Consider the following 14,282-nt stretch of genomic DNA (forward strand, 5'->3'; position numbering starts at 1 on the left):
TATATTTAAAGTGGTAGCATTTCTCTCCCCCAAGGAAAGGCTGCCATTCAATCAATGATGCGTCTTAGAGCAGATGGCCTCTTAGAATCAGAAAATCAGAACATGAGGCCAGAAAGCCCGCGAAATTTTGTATTTCTGGTCTGTGTTTGCAGGGAGGCGATAGTGCATGGGTCTTTACTTTCTGGCCAGGTAGCCGCGACACATCGCCTGGAAAGCCATGATGACGTCGGTGATCTTTAAGTCCCGCTCCTCTTCTAGGTGGGCCAGGACGCCAGTTCGGAAGAAGATTTTGCTCTGCCCAATCCTGTACAAGTTGGGGTCGAGTTCTAGGGCTTTGATCTGCAGAAGGAAGGAGGATGAGAGTTTCCGTTCTCGGCTATGCCACTTGGCCAGGGGCTAAGTGTGTTTAAGGAGGGTCCCACCCGGAGCAGCTGCGGGAAGTGCCACCAGAGGCCGGGAGGTCTGCAGTTGGATATTTGGGGTGGGGCTGGGGCTGGGCTCACCATCAGAATGCAGGCCTGCTTCCCGTCCATGAAGCCTTTGGGAATGGCGTTTGCGGCCAGGATCTCATAGCTTGAGACACAGGGCAGGAGTCACCGACCGAGTGAATCTCTGTCGTCCGTCTGTCCCTCCACCCAGCCTGCTTATCCCCGTCCCACCCGCTGCCCCACCCATGCCCGGCCCCGGTGGGCTCACCGTTGGCGGAACTCCTGGAAGACGATCCTGTTAGGGAATCCCTGGCGGCAGATTCGGATGCCTTCCAAGACCCCGTTGCACCGCAGCTGCTCCAGCACCAGAAAGGCGTCCAGCTTTCCGGACTGCAAAGACGCAAAGGGCAGTGGGCCGCCGGGGCCGCGGGGAGCAGCAAGCCCCAAATCTCAGGCCTGGTGACCCACCTCGCCAGGCCATGGGGGATCACGGGGCACCAGGTGAGAGCTCAGCTGAGGGTTCTGGTGTCACCTCTCGTACTTGGTGGCACTAGCATCACCTGGGGCTTCCTCCTCGTCACTTCTCCCTCCCTCACTTCCTGTCCATCACCAGTTCTATGACTCCTACCTCCCAAATATCTCCCCATCTACACACTTCTCTCCACTACCATTGTCACTGCCATCTACTCACCCCCATCTTCTCCTGTCCCAATGATCACAACAACTTCATACTATCGTCCCACCCTGTCCTGACTCTCTTATCCCCTTATTTGGTTTCTAAAATGTGAATCTGATCATGACATACCCCTGCTTTTAAAAGCCCCCGATGGCATCCTACAGAAGGAAGGCCAAGCTCTGGTCCACCCACAGGAACTCCACAATCTAGCCCCACCCACAATTCCAGCCTCAGCTTTTCCCAATCCCTGCCTCACACCATCACACGTCAACACAAAATGACCCACCTAGCGTTTCCTTGCCCAGACCCTTCATTTCTCACCTCCACGCTTTTGCTTATTCTGGTCCCTCTGCCTAGGGTGCCCTTCCCACGCTGCTCTCAGCATCACCAACTTCCCATTCTCTAAGAAGCTTTCTCGGAGCCCCCAGTCTCAAGTGGGAGCCCCAGCTCTTTGGTGTTCTCATAATTTACCCAGATAACATCATGGGTATCAGCTGTCTACCTCTCCCACAACCTCAGCAATACTGACATCTTGGGCTGGATAATTCTCTGTGGTGGGGGACTGCCCTGCACACTGAAGGATGTTTAGCAGCATCCCTGGCTTCTATGCACTGGATGCCAGTAACTGCCCCCTCCCCGTTAAAAATGTCTCCGGACATGGCCAAATCTCCCCTGCAGGGGAGGGAGGGCACACAATTGCCCCCAGCTAAACACCCCTGCCCTAGATTATAAGAAACCTGCAGGCAAGGACAATAATTTATCCAGCACCGTATCCCCAGCTCCTGGCACAAGTGGAGCTCAGTAATTATTAGCTGGAATAATGGACGAATGAGTGATCTGATACCCTGTGCAGCCACTCCAGGGCTCAAGGTCCCCGGGTGCATTCTCCTTTCCTCCCTTGCCTTCTTTTGCCTCCAGGCTGGGAAATGAGCGCCTCTTACCCATGTCAGATGGAGCCCTCGGGGTGGTGGGGTGGTGGTCAAGCTTTCCTCCAGCCCTTGTACCCCGGTCTGCCTTCCCTTTCCCCACAGACCCTGATGATGTCCCGGGGGGACCTTCTGACCCCCCAAGAGCCGGGTGGTAGCCTCACCCTCTTCTCATGGTTGGGGATGATGCAGCGCACGAAGTTGGGGGTGGTATTGCGCAGCGTGGTCATCAGCTTCCCCAGCTGCTCCTTGTAGAGCTGCCCCACGGTGCGGAACATGCCCTTCTTGGTCTTGGAGGCGCTGGGCAGCGAGCTCTCCGTCATCTTGGCCATCTGGTCCAGGCCCACGATGCGGTCCACTGTGGGCACATGAAGGGTGATGTCGGCCCACCCAGGGAACCTGAACCTCCACAGCAGGCCAGGGGACCAGCCTGGAAGGTTGAGACCTCAGGTCCCCTGCTCCCTTGTGGGCACCATTCCCCATTCTTTCCTCTGCCAGCCAACACCTTCCCTCTAGAGGCAGGTAAATGGAGGCACAGGGGGCTTTGCTTTCCAAGTACTATATTATCTATTTCTGAGACCCCGAGAGCTCCTAAGTGACAGAAAGAACAAATTCTCTCTGACATTGTCACAGAGACGTGGGAGTAAATCCTGCTTTTGCCACTGCCTTGGCCTAGCGTCATTTTGTGCCTCAGTTTCTCCTTCTATGAAATGGAGTTGATGACAGCATCTACCTCCCAGGGCAGGAATAAGCGAATAAGGCATGCGAAGTGCTTACTTCCCTGCCTGCCTTCAATCCTTCATCCACCAACAAATATTTATTGAGAGCCTACTGTGTGTCAGGCCCTGGGCATACAGACGTGAACAAAACACAGACCCTGTGTCCCCCTGACCCTAGCTCATATTCTATGGATATTCTAATGGAAGGAGCAGACAATGATCACACATGTAGGTATATAATATTTGGGGTGGTGAAGGTGTGCTTAGAAAGATAAAGCAGGGTTAAGGTGGGTTGGGAGTGATGGGGGTGATCTCTTAGCATGATGGGGGTGTCTCTCTGATAAACTGATATTTTTGAGTAGAGACCAGAAAGTAGTCAGGCAGATATCAAGAGAAGGAATATTCTGGGTAGAAGGCATAGCAAACACTCCAACATAGGAATCTGGCACTTTGGTAAGGGCTCAACAAAGCAACAAAGAGTGGGTGGTGGTATTATTATTATTATTATTACTATTATCACCACCAAGACTCTTTTTCTTTCAGAATGGAATGAGAGACTCCCACTGGCCCAGCAGGTGCTGCACATACCAAGCCCAATCCTGGCATTGCTATAAATTTCCCTCAAAGCACAGCTTTTGCTGCATCCCACAAATTTTAATAAGTAGTGTTTTCATTTTCATTTGGTTCAACATTTTAAAATTTCCCTTGAGAAAATTAACAAATGACAACACACTTCTAAATAACACAATGGGTCAAAGGAATTTGTTCTTTGACCCATTGTGTTATTTAGAAGTGTGTTGTTTAACCTCCACATATTTTCAGATTTTTCAGTTATCTTTCTGTTATTTTATGTTATTTTTTTTGTGGTACGCGGGCCTCTCACTGTTGTGGCCTCTCCCATTGCAGAGCACAGGCTCCGGACGTGCAGGCTCAGCGGCCATGGCTCACGGGCCCAGCCGCTTCGTGGCATGTGGGATCCTCCTGGACTGGGGCACGAACCCATGTCCCCTGCATCGGCAGGCAGACTCTCAACCACTGCACCACCAGGGAAGCCCTCTTTCTGTTATTTCTAGTTCAATTTCACTGTGGTCTAAGAGCAGACATTGTATGATTTCTATTCTTTTCAATTTGTTAAGGTGTGTTTTAGGGTCCAGAGTGTGGTCCATCTTGGTGAATGTTCCACATGAGCTTGAGGAGAACATGTGTTCTGCTGTTGGACAACACAGACTACAGGTATAGTCAATTGTATCCAGTTGGTTGATGGTGTTGTGGGGTTCAACCCCACTGGCATTGGACCCCACCATTTCTGCTCCTTGTGCTCAACTAGGCTTCATGTAATAATGTCTTTGTTTGTCTGCCTCTCCCACAAGACTGTGGCTCCTTGAAGGAAGGACTTGCTGAGTTCATCATGAGTCCTAGGTGTGAGGTATGACCCAGGTTGAGATGCTGTTACCCCATCCCAGGGCCTTGACACCCAGGAAATGTTGGCAGAACTGAACCCCATGCCTAAAGCAAGGGCAGCCAGTCCTGTAGGCCCTAGGCCCACAGGCTGTGTGTCAAGAGTGAAATCTGCTGTGGGCACCGAGGTCCAGGAACAAAAGCAGTAAAGCCCACCACCCCTAATAGTCATTGCAGCAGCCGATATATACTAAGTCCCTACTATGGGCCAGCAGATGCTAAGTACTTCACCTGGATTATCTATTCTCTAATTCTTAAAGGGAACCAAAGTGTGGTCCCCAAACCAGCAGCATCATCACCACCCAGGAACTTGTTAGAAATGCAAATTCTCAGGCCCCATCCCTGTGAGGAGGCCCAGCGATCATCTGAGTTTTAACAAGCCTTCCAGGAGATCCTGATCCATGGTCAAGCTTGGCCCCGCTGATCTCATTTCACCCTCACAATAATCTTAGGGGAGGTAGGGGATTATTTTTTTTTTTCTGGCTTTAGCAATGAGGACAGGGAAGCTTAAGGAAGTCAAGTGACTTGTCCAAGATCACACAGCTGGTACATGGCAGAGAAGAGAATTCAGTTAAGCCTTTCTGACTCCAGAGGGGCCTTCTGACCCAACATGCCTTCTAGGATATTTCCTCCATCAGTGCCTGAGCCCTGACTCAGGACCTTCTCCCTGGGGTCCAGGCGTGGGGTTGAGGGCCTCAGGAATTTGTTGAATGTGTCAATCAGACATCATTAGCACCTGCCAACACTGCCCTCTCCCCCACCGCACAAAGGCCCGCCCCTCCTGGGAGCAGGTGTGGGAATCAGGGGCAGCTGGAAGGGGCTGGAGGGAGTTCAGTCCTCCTGCTTCAGCAGGCAGGGCCTTACCGTCCTTCCACAGATCGGCCACAAACTTGTCCGAGGAGGCATTGAGGAGGGAAGTCACATTGTCATTCAGCGGGTCCATATTCTTGGTCAGCCAGGCGCTTGCATTGTAGTCCACCTGCCAAGGACCACCCCACCGGTCAGGTGCTCCTGCTTCAGTTATGGACTAAGGGCAGGGCTCCAGTCCTCCTGTTTCCCTCCCGGATCTTCCGAGGTCAGAGAGGAAACATTAGTGGTTGCCATGATGGGATCCGCAAACATCAATGAAGAGACCAATAGGTCAGAACTTTAAAGGGCTCTGTGCACAGTAGGGCATCAGCCATGGTAGCCTTTGCTAGGAAGGCTTCGTCTCTATCCTTGCCTTCTCCTAGTAAGCCTCCTCTGGCAGCCTCCCTTTTCCAGAGCCCAGCACGATGCCTGTGATTTCCAAAAGGTGTGGAGCTCTGCTGGTGGTGAATACCCTCCCCTCACACCCAAAGTTCCCCTCTCATCCAGTGAAGGCTTGACAACAATCTGGTTTTTAAATTAAATTTGGGGACCTCTTTTAAATTTTATTATTTTGACTATGAAATGGAAGGAACTGGTAAAATAGCTCTGGTGGGCTCTTACAGGATGTGGGTTTTAACTGTGATGGCCCAGGCCTGAGCTAAACCGTGTGCCAATGAAACTTTATTTACAAAAATAGGCTGTGGGCTGGGTTTGGCACCTGGGCTGTAGTTCGCCAATCCCTGGTTTAGGGCATTGCTTGTCCCCAGTGAATATACTGGGGAGTCAATAAAATACTCTTAAGATTCTTCAAGTCAGGCTGAGCTATGTCTTTTCTACATTATCCAGGACCCTCAGGAGCCATAGGAGAAGGTCCTGTACATCATGAGCTATAACATGATGACAGTGATGACAGAGGCAGAGGAGGAGGAAGGAGGAAGGAGGAAGAAGAAGACAGCCATCGCAGATTTCCCTGGGTGGCACAGGCTGGCAATGGCAAACCCAAGGGCATGATAAAGGAGATTCCTGTTGGACTCAAAAGTGGGTTTATTGGGCACCCCATTCCAGCTGGGCCTTCCTGTTGGGTTTAACTTGTAGCAGGAAGGATTTAGAGTCTATACAAGAAAGAATTGCCTGGCCACCGAGGTTGGAGTATATTAGAGAGGCTAATATAATAGCTGTATACAGTAGCCTCTCTAATATATTATATTATATATCTCATATATGTATATAACATACAACATATATATTAGCCTCTCCACTACATTATATATTCTATGTCTCTAATATACATGTATTATATATACCTTAGCCTTTCTATTATATGTTATATCTCTATATCTTGTCCCTTACTGATGCTTAGACAAATCATGTATAAGACTTGGTTGGGATTTGATTTATACCAGATGTCTTTGGGTTCTGCCATTCGCAAGTTGCTCCTACTCTGAGCATCCCGCCTGGATCCCCTGGGACAGAGAGACCCCTGGGACATTCAGCTGGTACCTTCCCGGCATAGTGGATGATAGAGAATTCAGTTTTGTCCTTGAGTTGCTTGGGCTTCTGAAACTTGGGGTGGCTGCCCTGCTCCGAGCACAACTTCTCCACAAAGGACTTGTCTGTGGCTTTGGGGAACCAGCACTCCTCGTCCAGCAGGGCCAGCACACCTGGAGGGTTGTTCTGTGGAAGACAAGCAGGGCAGACCATAGCAAGGATGCCCAAACCTCAGGCTTGCCAGGAAGAGCCGGTCACCCAAACACACGCATAGGCTCCATTACTGTATCTACCTACATATAAAGGTGGATTTATGCCCTCGACCCCAGCTCCCCCAATCTATCCTCAAAGAATGATGTGCCCAGTGGACCAGCACTAGGGAAGGGCCAGCCCCAACAGAACATGCTTGCTGCTGCCCCCTTGTGGGCAGTACACACACAACATCACAAAGAGTTCTAGCAAAGGAATGCATTCCTTTACGTATAAATTCACCTAAGGGTTCCTTTGAGTAAAGTGCTTCTCTGTGGCTGAGACACTTTAAACTAAGGTGTCAGGAGCACCACCAGATCTGCACATGCCATTTGCTCTGCTGGAATGGCCTTCACTTTTTGGACTCAGATCAGAGAAGCCTTTCCTGACTATTCTGTCCAAAGCAGGCACTCCTAAACCACTCTCTGCGTTGGCCTTATCAGGGGTTTTAGTTGCTTCTTTTGTTTGGTTTCATTATCCGCTCTTCCAGGAGGGCAGGGACTGCATCCATCTCATTCATTGTTACATCCCCAGCCCCTAAAGAGAGGGCCCAGCCCATAGTAAGTGCTCAGTAAATGGTCATTCAATAATTATTTCTTGTGTACCTATTATGTGCATGGTTCTAGGAGTTTGGAATGGGTCAGTGAAAAAAACCAAGATCCTTGCCTTTGGGAATGAATGACTGGGAGAGATGGGAAGGGGAGGGATGGTCGTGGTGGGGAGGGGAGGAGAGGGGAGGAATAAAAAAGGAAATACCGTTGATATGAAAATGTGAGTCAAGGGACAATGTGACTTAGTTCACAAAGATTCAGTTTACAGGCTTCTGGGACTCAGTGAGGGGGGAAGCCGTGCCCCACAGAGAGTGTGCAGGGTCCGCGTGCCGGCTGCGTGCGAGTGTGAGGTGGGGCCTTACCGGCCGCTCGATGAGCTCGATGCACGGCTGCAGGTCCAGCCCGAAGTCGATGAAGTTCCATTCGATGCCCTCGCGCTGGTACTCCTCCTGCTCCAGCACGAACATCGTGTGGTTGAAGAGCTGCTGCAGCTTCTCGTTGGTGTAGTTGATGCACAGCTGCTCGAACGAGTTCACCTGAGCACATGACACCAGGGGAGGCCCCATGAGCATCGCGGTACAAGTCAGAGGACTTGGGGCCCCGGAGAAGCTCCGTGCTGGAGAAAGCCCCATGCCGGACACACTTTCCACAAGCCTGCTGTGCCATTTCAGCACCCAGAGAGGTCTCAGGCCCCAGTGAAGGCTGCCCAGGGTTCATGAGGGCTGGCAAAAGTTACTTATTCTCATGTCACATGGTTTTAAGGACACACGTGGTTTTAAGGATGCTTATCTCCATCTGCACAATGATTTATGGATAGAATAACCGTGTAAGGTATTTCATCACCCCATTTTGCAGATGTGGAAACTGAGGCTCAGAGAGGGAGTAATTCCATAGTAGATATGTTCTGGAATATCTGTCAATCTCAACATCTTCCCTTTCACTGAGAACTTCCCTCCAACCCATGGGAGTGGGATCCAGGAGGCATGTTACATTCCATGAAGTACTGAAAGACCCGAAAAACAGTGCTTGGCTCTGAGGTGACATGTGGCCCAACTCAGGTAGGAGTCAATAAGACTCAATTCCAAGACTTTGGGTGGAACTGTTGGAAAGAATTGGAAATGGTTGGAACTGAGAGGCAGTCTGGAGCGGTGGCAGCCATCTTGCCACCATGAGGGGAGAGCCTGCTTGAGAATAGAGCCAAGGTGGAGGATGGCGGAGAGAGGGAGATGGCAGGAGTTCAGGTCCTGCCTGTTGGATCCAGCTGTACCTCTGGCCTCAGTTTCAGAAACCAATACATTCCCCATTGGATTTCTGTCTCTTACACCCTCAAGGATTTAACCTTAACTAGACAGTCTCCCACCCTATAGTAGCCACCTGCCTTTCTCCAAAATAGTGATTTCTCCAAGTGGAAGCTAATTTCCAGAGAACCGAGACCATGTCTGTCATGAGCCTGCCAAGCTGTACCTCAAAGATCTCAAATCCAGCGATGTCCAGGATCCCCAGGAATGAAGCCCCTTGCCGGTGAGTCTTGTCCAGGGCTTTGTTCACGCGGGAGAGTATCCATCGGAAAAGGCGCTCATAAGTGGCCTTGGCCAGAGCCTCTATTGCAAAGTCTGCCTACAGGGGGGTGAGAGGACATGGTTACTCCCAATGGGCTGTGTTTTTACATGGGCCTGGCTGGTGGCCCTGGATTTTTATTTTCCCTCTACCTATAATCAGTCCATAAAAAATAAACAAAGAAAAGGAAACTATACCATCTCTACAACCAGCAATGAGGGGCGGAGTGGTCAGACCTAGGAACGACAATGTGAATAATAATCACTTCCTGTCAGAGGGACCTGGAACAAAGTGGAGTCTGCTCCATCCCAGTGATCATTTAGAGGCAGTCAGTCCTGCCTCTAGAAAGGGTATACAGTCATTTCCAAAACATAGTTCAGACCTCGTACCTTCAATTAAGAGCTCAAGATGAGGTCAGGAGTGAGGAACTCTGCTGTTCTTATGCAGTCAGTGTTGTATCTTCAAAACCTGACATAGGACTTTGATTATTCTAGTATTGGATAGATGAGGGATACAAAGATGGATGGGTGGATGGATGGATGTGAAACCAAGTCCCCCTAAAACCGAGTTCCTCTGCCGAGTTTATGATTAATCTCTCTATCCAAAATTTTATTCCCATTCTCGTACTGTACCTGTTCCACTCAGGATTGGAGCGGGGATGGGGGCCAAAACTGAGCAGAACCCTGTGGGGCCTTGACAGGTACAAAAGCCCCTCCATGTCCCCTGTTTTTTGTTTGTAGAGAAAGGGCTCCTAAGCCTTCCCTGATTTCCAAAGAGCAGATTCAAGGAGTTACTAATTAGGGAAGTGAGGGAATGCAGAAACAAAGGAAAAGCCGTGAAGAAACAATAGTGCAGGGATAAAACAGAGTCCTAGTTCCTCCTCAAGGGATACACATAACAATCTGAATGTGATACAGTCTTTGAGTTGTTCTGCAGGAACTAAGACCCCCACCCAGGTGGAGGATGGTGACTACGTACACAAGTGCATAGAACCCAGACTAGCTGGAAGCAGAAGGTCGATGATTAAGATGCCTGGAACACCACCCTGTTACCTCACCACAAACCAATCTGAAGAAAGTCACGCCCCCTGCAACCCTGGCCCCAAATGTTGCCTTTAAAAGCCCTTCCCTGGGCTTCCCTGGTGGCGCAGTGGTTGAGAGTCCGCCTGCCGATGCAGGGGACACGGGTTCGTGCCCCGGTCCGGGAGGATCCCACATGCCGCGGAGCGGCTGGGCCCGTGAGCCATGGCCGCTGAGCCTGCGCGTCCGGAGCCTGTGCTCCGCAACGGGAGAGGCCACAACAGTGAGAGGCCCGTGTAGTGCAGAAAGAAAAAAAACAAAAACAAAAACAATAAAAGCCCTTCCCTGGCAGCCACCAGGGAGTTCAGGTCTTTTGAGCATGAGCCACCCATTCTCCTCATTGGGCACCTGCAATAAACTCTGTACTTTCCTTCACCACAACTCAGTGTCAGCAAATTGGCTTTGCTGTGTGGCTGGTGAGTGGACCCAAGTTTGGTTAGGTAACAGATGAATGGATGGATGGACAGATGGATGGGTGGATGGATGGATGGATGGATGGCTAGAGGGCTGGATGGATGGAAGATTCTGCAGGAATAAATGACAAGTGCAGGAATAAATGGCAAATGCATCATTTACCTGTTCTTTTGTCTGAGCTTTCTGTACCACATCCCGCCCGACTTTGATACGTGGGGTCAGGATGGATCTGGTGAAATCTGTCACATTAATTCCCATGAGGTGGCAAACTTTCTGAGCAGCTGGATGGAGAAAAGAAGCATATTAAGTGTATCACAAAAGTGCAGGCTTGGAAAGAAGGCACATAACATGGGATATTTGTGATCTGTGAATACATTGGTTTTTCCTTGGTGAGATGGAACATGATAGTGAACATAGCATGAAAGAGTCCTACAAACTGCTGTCATTAGTGATCTCACCCCCAGTGTTTGGCTAAAAGAGGCAATGATGCGGCTGGGTTGGAGGTGGGCCCCAATTGGGGGCTTAGGGTCAGAACAAGGTTCAAATCCTTGCTCCTTTCCCACTTCCTAGCCATGTGATTTTGGAAAAGCTACTTAGCTTCCCAGGCTCTTGCTTACAAAAAGGATCAGCTATTTGGTACCTTGTTAGGTTACCAATGGGATTAAATGAGGTAGGTATGAACATGACATATAGTTAAATTCAATAAGCATTTGTTCCACCATTCCAAGATATATGTTGTAGCGTATGTAGTGGAAGAAATATTGGAAACAACTTAAATGTCTATTCATAAGGGAGCAAACAAATATATCACAGTATTTTTATAAGATGGAATACCAAATAGCAGTTAAAGCAATGACCTGGCTTTTTCTTTCTCTCTAGACCAGTGGTTCTCAGCTGGGAATGATTTTGCTCCCATGGGACATTGGCAATATCTGGAGACATTTTTGGTTGTCACACTAGGGGATGCTACTGTTAGGAAACCCTGATCTAGACAGTTGTGAGTACAGAGTAAAAAAAAAAAAGTTGCAGAATGATGCCTACAGAGTGACATCATTCATGTAAATTAAAAACACACTCACAGAGCAACACTGTATACTGTTCAGATACATGTGTGTGAAATTATAAACATAAAACCAGAAGGGTATGTGGTACAGTACAATTGTGGTTGCCAGGAGGTTCAGGGACTCAGTTGGGAGAATAAGAGATGTCAGTCTTCTCTATACTGTGTTTTGCTTCATTCTAAAGACAAAGATGTATTTGAAAATATTCACAAATGTCAATTCTGAATGGTGAACATGTGGGTTCTTGCTGTATTCATGTAGTTCTGCATAAAAACTTTTTCTCCAAAAAAAAAAAAAAAAGTCCATTAGCTGCTTCCTTAACGTGAAGACTAGTGATACACGACAGTTTGGATGTGTGAGGTGGATGGTAAATGTGTAGTTTTAGGATTTTTTACCATCTCTTTTCAAGGGTGCTCTTTTGGTTTCTCTTTCCCTGAGGGTCTCTCCTCAGAGCGAGGATTCCTTTAACTTGCTATATCTGGGAGTGTAACACATAAGAAACAACTGGCAGTCAAACTGGGAGCTTGGAAAAGCAACCCAATATACAGCCTGAGACAGTGATGTGAGGCCACAGGTGAGCACGTTGGGAACCTATGTCATCCTTTTGCATCAGCCACCAACAAGCATGGTGGTAGCCAGGCCATCTTTTCAAAACACGAAACACTGCTTATTTGCAGGTAGGGCTGTTAAGATTTAGGAAAAATATATAGGAAGCCCAGTGAAACTTGAATTTCAGATAAACAATGAACACTTTTTAGTATAATTATGTCCCCAATATTGCCTAGAACATACTTACTATCAAAAGTGTTTATCTGAAATTCAGATTTCACTGGGCATCCTTTATTTTATCCAACAATCCCATCTGCAGGGAAACGTGAGGTCTGTCTCCCCAACAAGACCATATATGCCATAAGAAATGGGGTGGTCCCTGTCTCATTTCCTGCTGTATCCCCATGCCCGGCATATAGCAGGTGCTCAAAAATATTTGTTTAATAAAACAAATGAGTGTGGGGTTTTTAGAAGAGGCATTCCCTAAGGATGTTGTCTGATCCAAAACTTAGTTTTTTCCCCCCACTCTCTGACTCAAGAACTTTCCACGTAGGATCTTAAGCAGTGAAAAGTTTGAAAAAAGAGAGAATTAAGTGATAATAATCTAGTCTAGTTCTTGTTAATGCCCCAGATAACCTCATCCAGAAAAATAACCAAAGACAATGTGACCTTCCCTCCCATCACCAAAGTCATCAGTTATTATGAAAAAGCAGCAAGCACCTGTGTTATCCGGCATGGACGCCTGGTCTGTGTTTCTTTCCTTCTTGAAGACAATATTCCCAAGCTGCAGGACGGATGACACCACCTTCAATATGGCTGAAGTGAAGAGAGAAGTACAGATAAGACACAAGTGCCAATCCCAAGGTTTGGAGTCTAAAGGTCATTGAGGACCCAGAGCCAGCCTACATCTTTCCCCTAAAAAGACTCAGTTCTGAGCTTTTTGGAGAAAGCCAAAGCACCCCAATTCCTGCCTAAGAGGGGAGAAAACCTGGCTGGGAGGAGCAGAATATTTTTGGATGGTTGCTAAAAACTGTGCCCTACAGTGGAATACTATGCAGCAGGGGATGGCAATCTATAGCCAGTGGACCAAATCCGGCCCAATGCCTGCCATTGTAAATAAAGTTTTATTGGAACCCAGCCACACTCATTCACTTACATATTGTCTATAGCGGTTTGCATGCTTAATGGCAGAGTTCAACCGTTTCCATGGAGATCGTATGGCCCACCAAGGCTAAAATATTTACTCTCTGGCCCTTTACAGAAAATGTTTGTCAACCCCTTCTATACAGCAAGGAGACTGAATGATTTATGACTACAAACAACAAAATTGCTGTATATCTCACAAATACTAATGCTGAACAAAGGACTCCAAATGCAAACAAGAACATACTATGTAAGTTCCATTTACAGAACGTTCAAGAATGGGCAAAACTATGCTGTTAGAAGTCAGCATGGTGGTCATCCTTGACTGGGGGAAGCTACTAGAAGGAACAAGATGGAGCTTCACGGGGTCTGGTGGTATTCATGTTCTCTTAGTTATAAAAGGTACTAGTTACACAGGTGTGTTCAGACACATGGGAAGGGATGGAAGATGGATGGTTGGAAGATGAATTGATGGATGGATGAAAGGAAGGAAAATGGATGATAGATGGATCAATGAATGAATAGATAATAGATGGATCAATCAATGGATTGATGAATAGATAGATGTAAGAAGATGGATAGATGGATGGATGGATGGATAGTTGGTTGGTTGGATGGATAATAGAGGGAGGATTGATTAATGCAAATGCGTGGCTTTAGATTAACTCAGGTGCAAATCACCCAGGACTTCCAAGAAGAAATCACTGTGTTCCAAGAACAAAACCTAGAGATTCCAGCCTCCTCTGGTTCCTTAGGCCAAGTGAGCGGTGACAACCTTTTACAACAGCTGTCCTCACACCTGGCCCAGCTCAGGAGGAGAAAGGCCTAGATCAGCCACCCATATGCTCCCATTCATCACTGCAAAAATCTACACCCAAAAGATGAACAGAGCTCCTGTTGATAGGGCACAGCTGAGGCAGTCTCTTTACTACCATCTATGAAAGGGGTTTAGTAAACTGTCAAGACCAATACTCACAGTTCTTAAACTGCAAGTCTAAATTAGGATTGATGGAATGCCTGCAGAGCCTGGGTAAGCAGTGAATTTCGGCACTCAACCTGGGCACTAGTGAAAATTTGTTCTGGGGATATCCTATGCATCATTATAGGCTATTTAGCCACATCCCTGGTCTCTAAC

The 14,282-nt window shown here is 48.1% G+C and overlaps 1 protein-coding gene across 4 annotated transcripts in view; it reads right to left on the reverse strand.

Moving 5' to 3' along the window:
- The window catches only part of MYH11 (myosin heavy chain 11), a 128,743-nt gene that overhangs the window by 30,301 nt on the left and 84,160 nt on the right, over nucleotides 1-14,282 (reverse strand). For all 4 annotated transcript variants that reach the window (XM_029219592.1, XM_029219595.1, XM_029219594.1 and 1 more), the window contains 10 exons: nucleotides 12,725-12,820; nucleotides 10,557-10,675; nucleotides 8,809-8,961; nucleotides 7,707-7,880; nucleotides 6,557-6,730; nucleotides 5,072-5,186; nucleotides 2,195-2,388; nucleotides 697-818; nucleotides 504-573; nucleotides 179-339 (listed from right to left, as the gene is read on the reverse strand). In XM_029219592.1, coding sequence (XP_029075425.1) covers nucleotides 179-339; nucleotides 504-573; nucleotides 697-818; nucleotides 2,195-2,388; nucleotides 5,072-5,186; nucleotides 6,557-6,730; nucleotides 7,707-7,880; nucleotides 8,809-8,961; nucleotides 10,557-10,675; nucleotides 12,725-12,820 — 1,378 coding nt within the window. The remainder of the gene's footprint in view (nucleotides 1-178; nucleotides 340-503; nucleotides 574-696; nucleotides 819-2,194; nucleotides 2,389-5,071; nucleotides 5,187-6,556; nucleotides 6,731-7,706; nucleotides 7,881-8,808; nucleotides 8,962-10,556; nucleotides 10,676-12,724; nucleotides 12,821-14,282) is intronic.

Source organism: Monodon monoceros, unplaced genomic scaffold (genome assembly GCF_005190385.1).
Source record: "Monodon monoceros isolate NGI ecotype Baffin Bay Population unplaced genomic scaffold, NGI_Narwhal_1 Super_Scaffold_13, whole genome shotgun sequence".
Lineage (NCBI taxonomy): Eukaryota > Metazoa > Chordata > Mammalia > Artiodactyla > Monodontidae > Monodon > Monodon monoceros.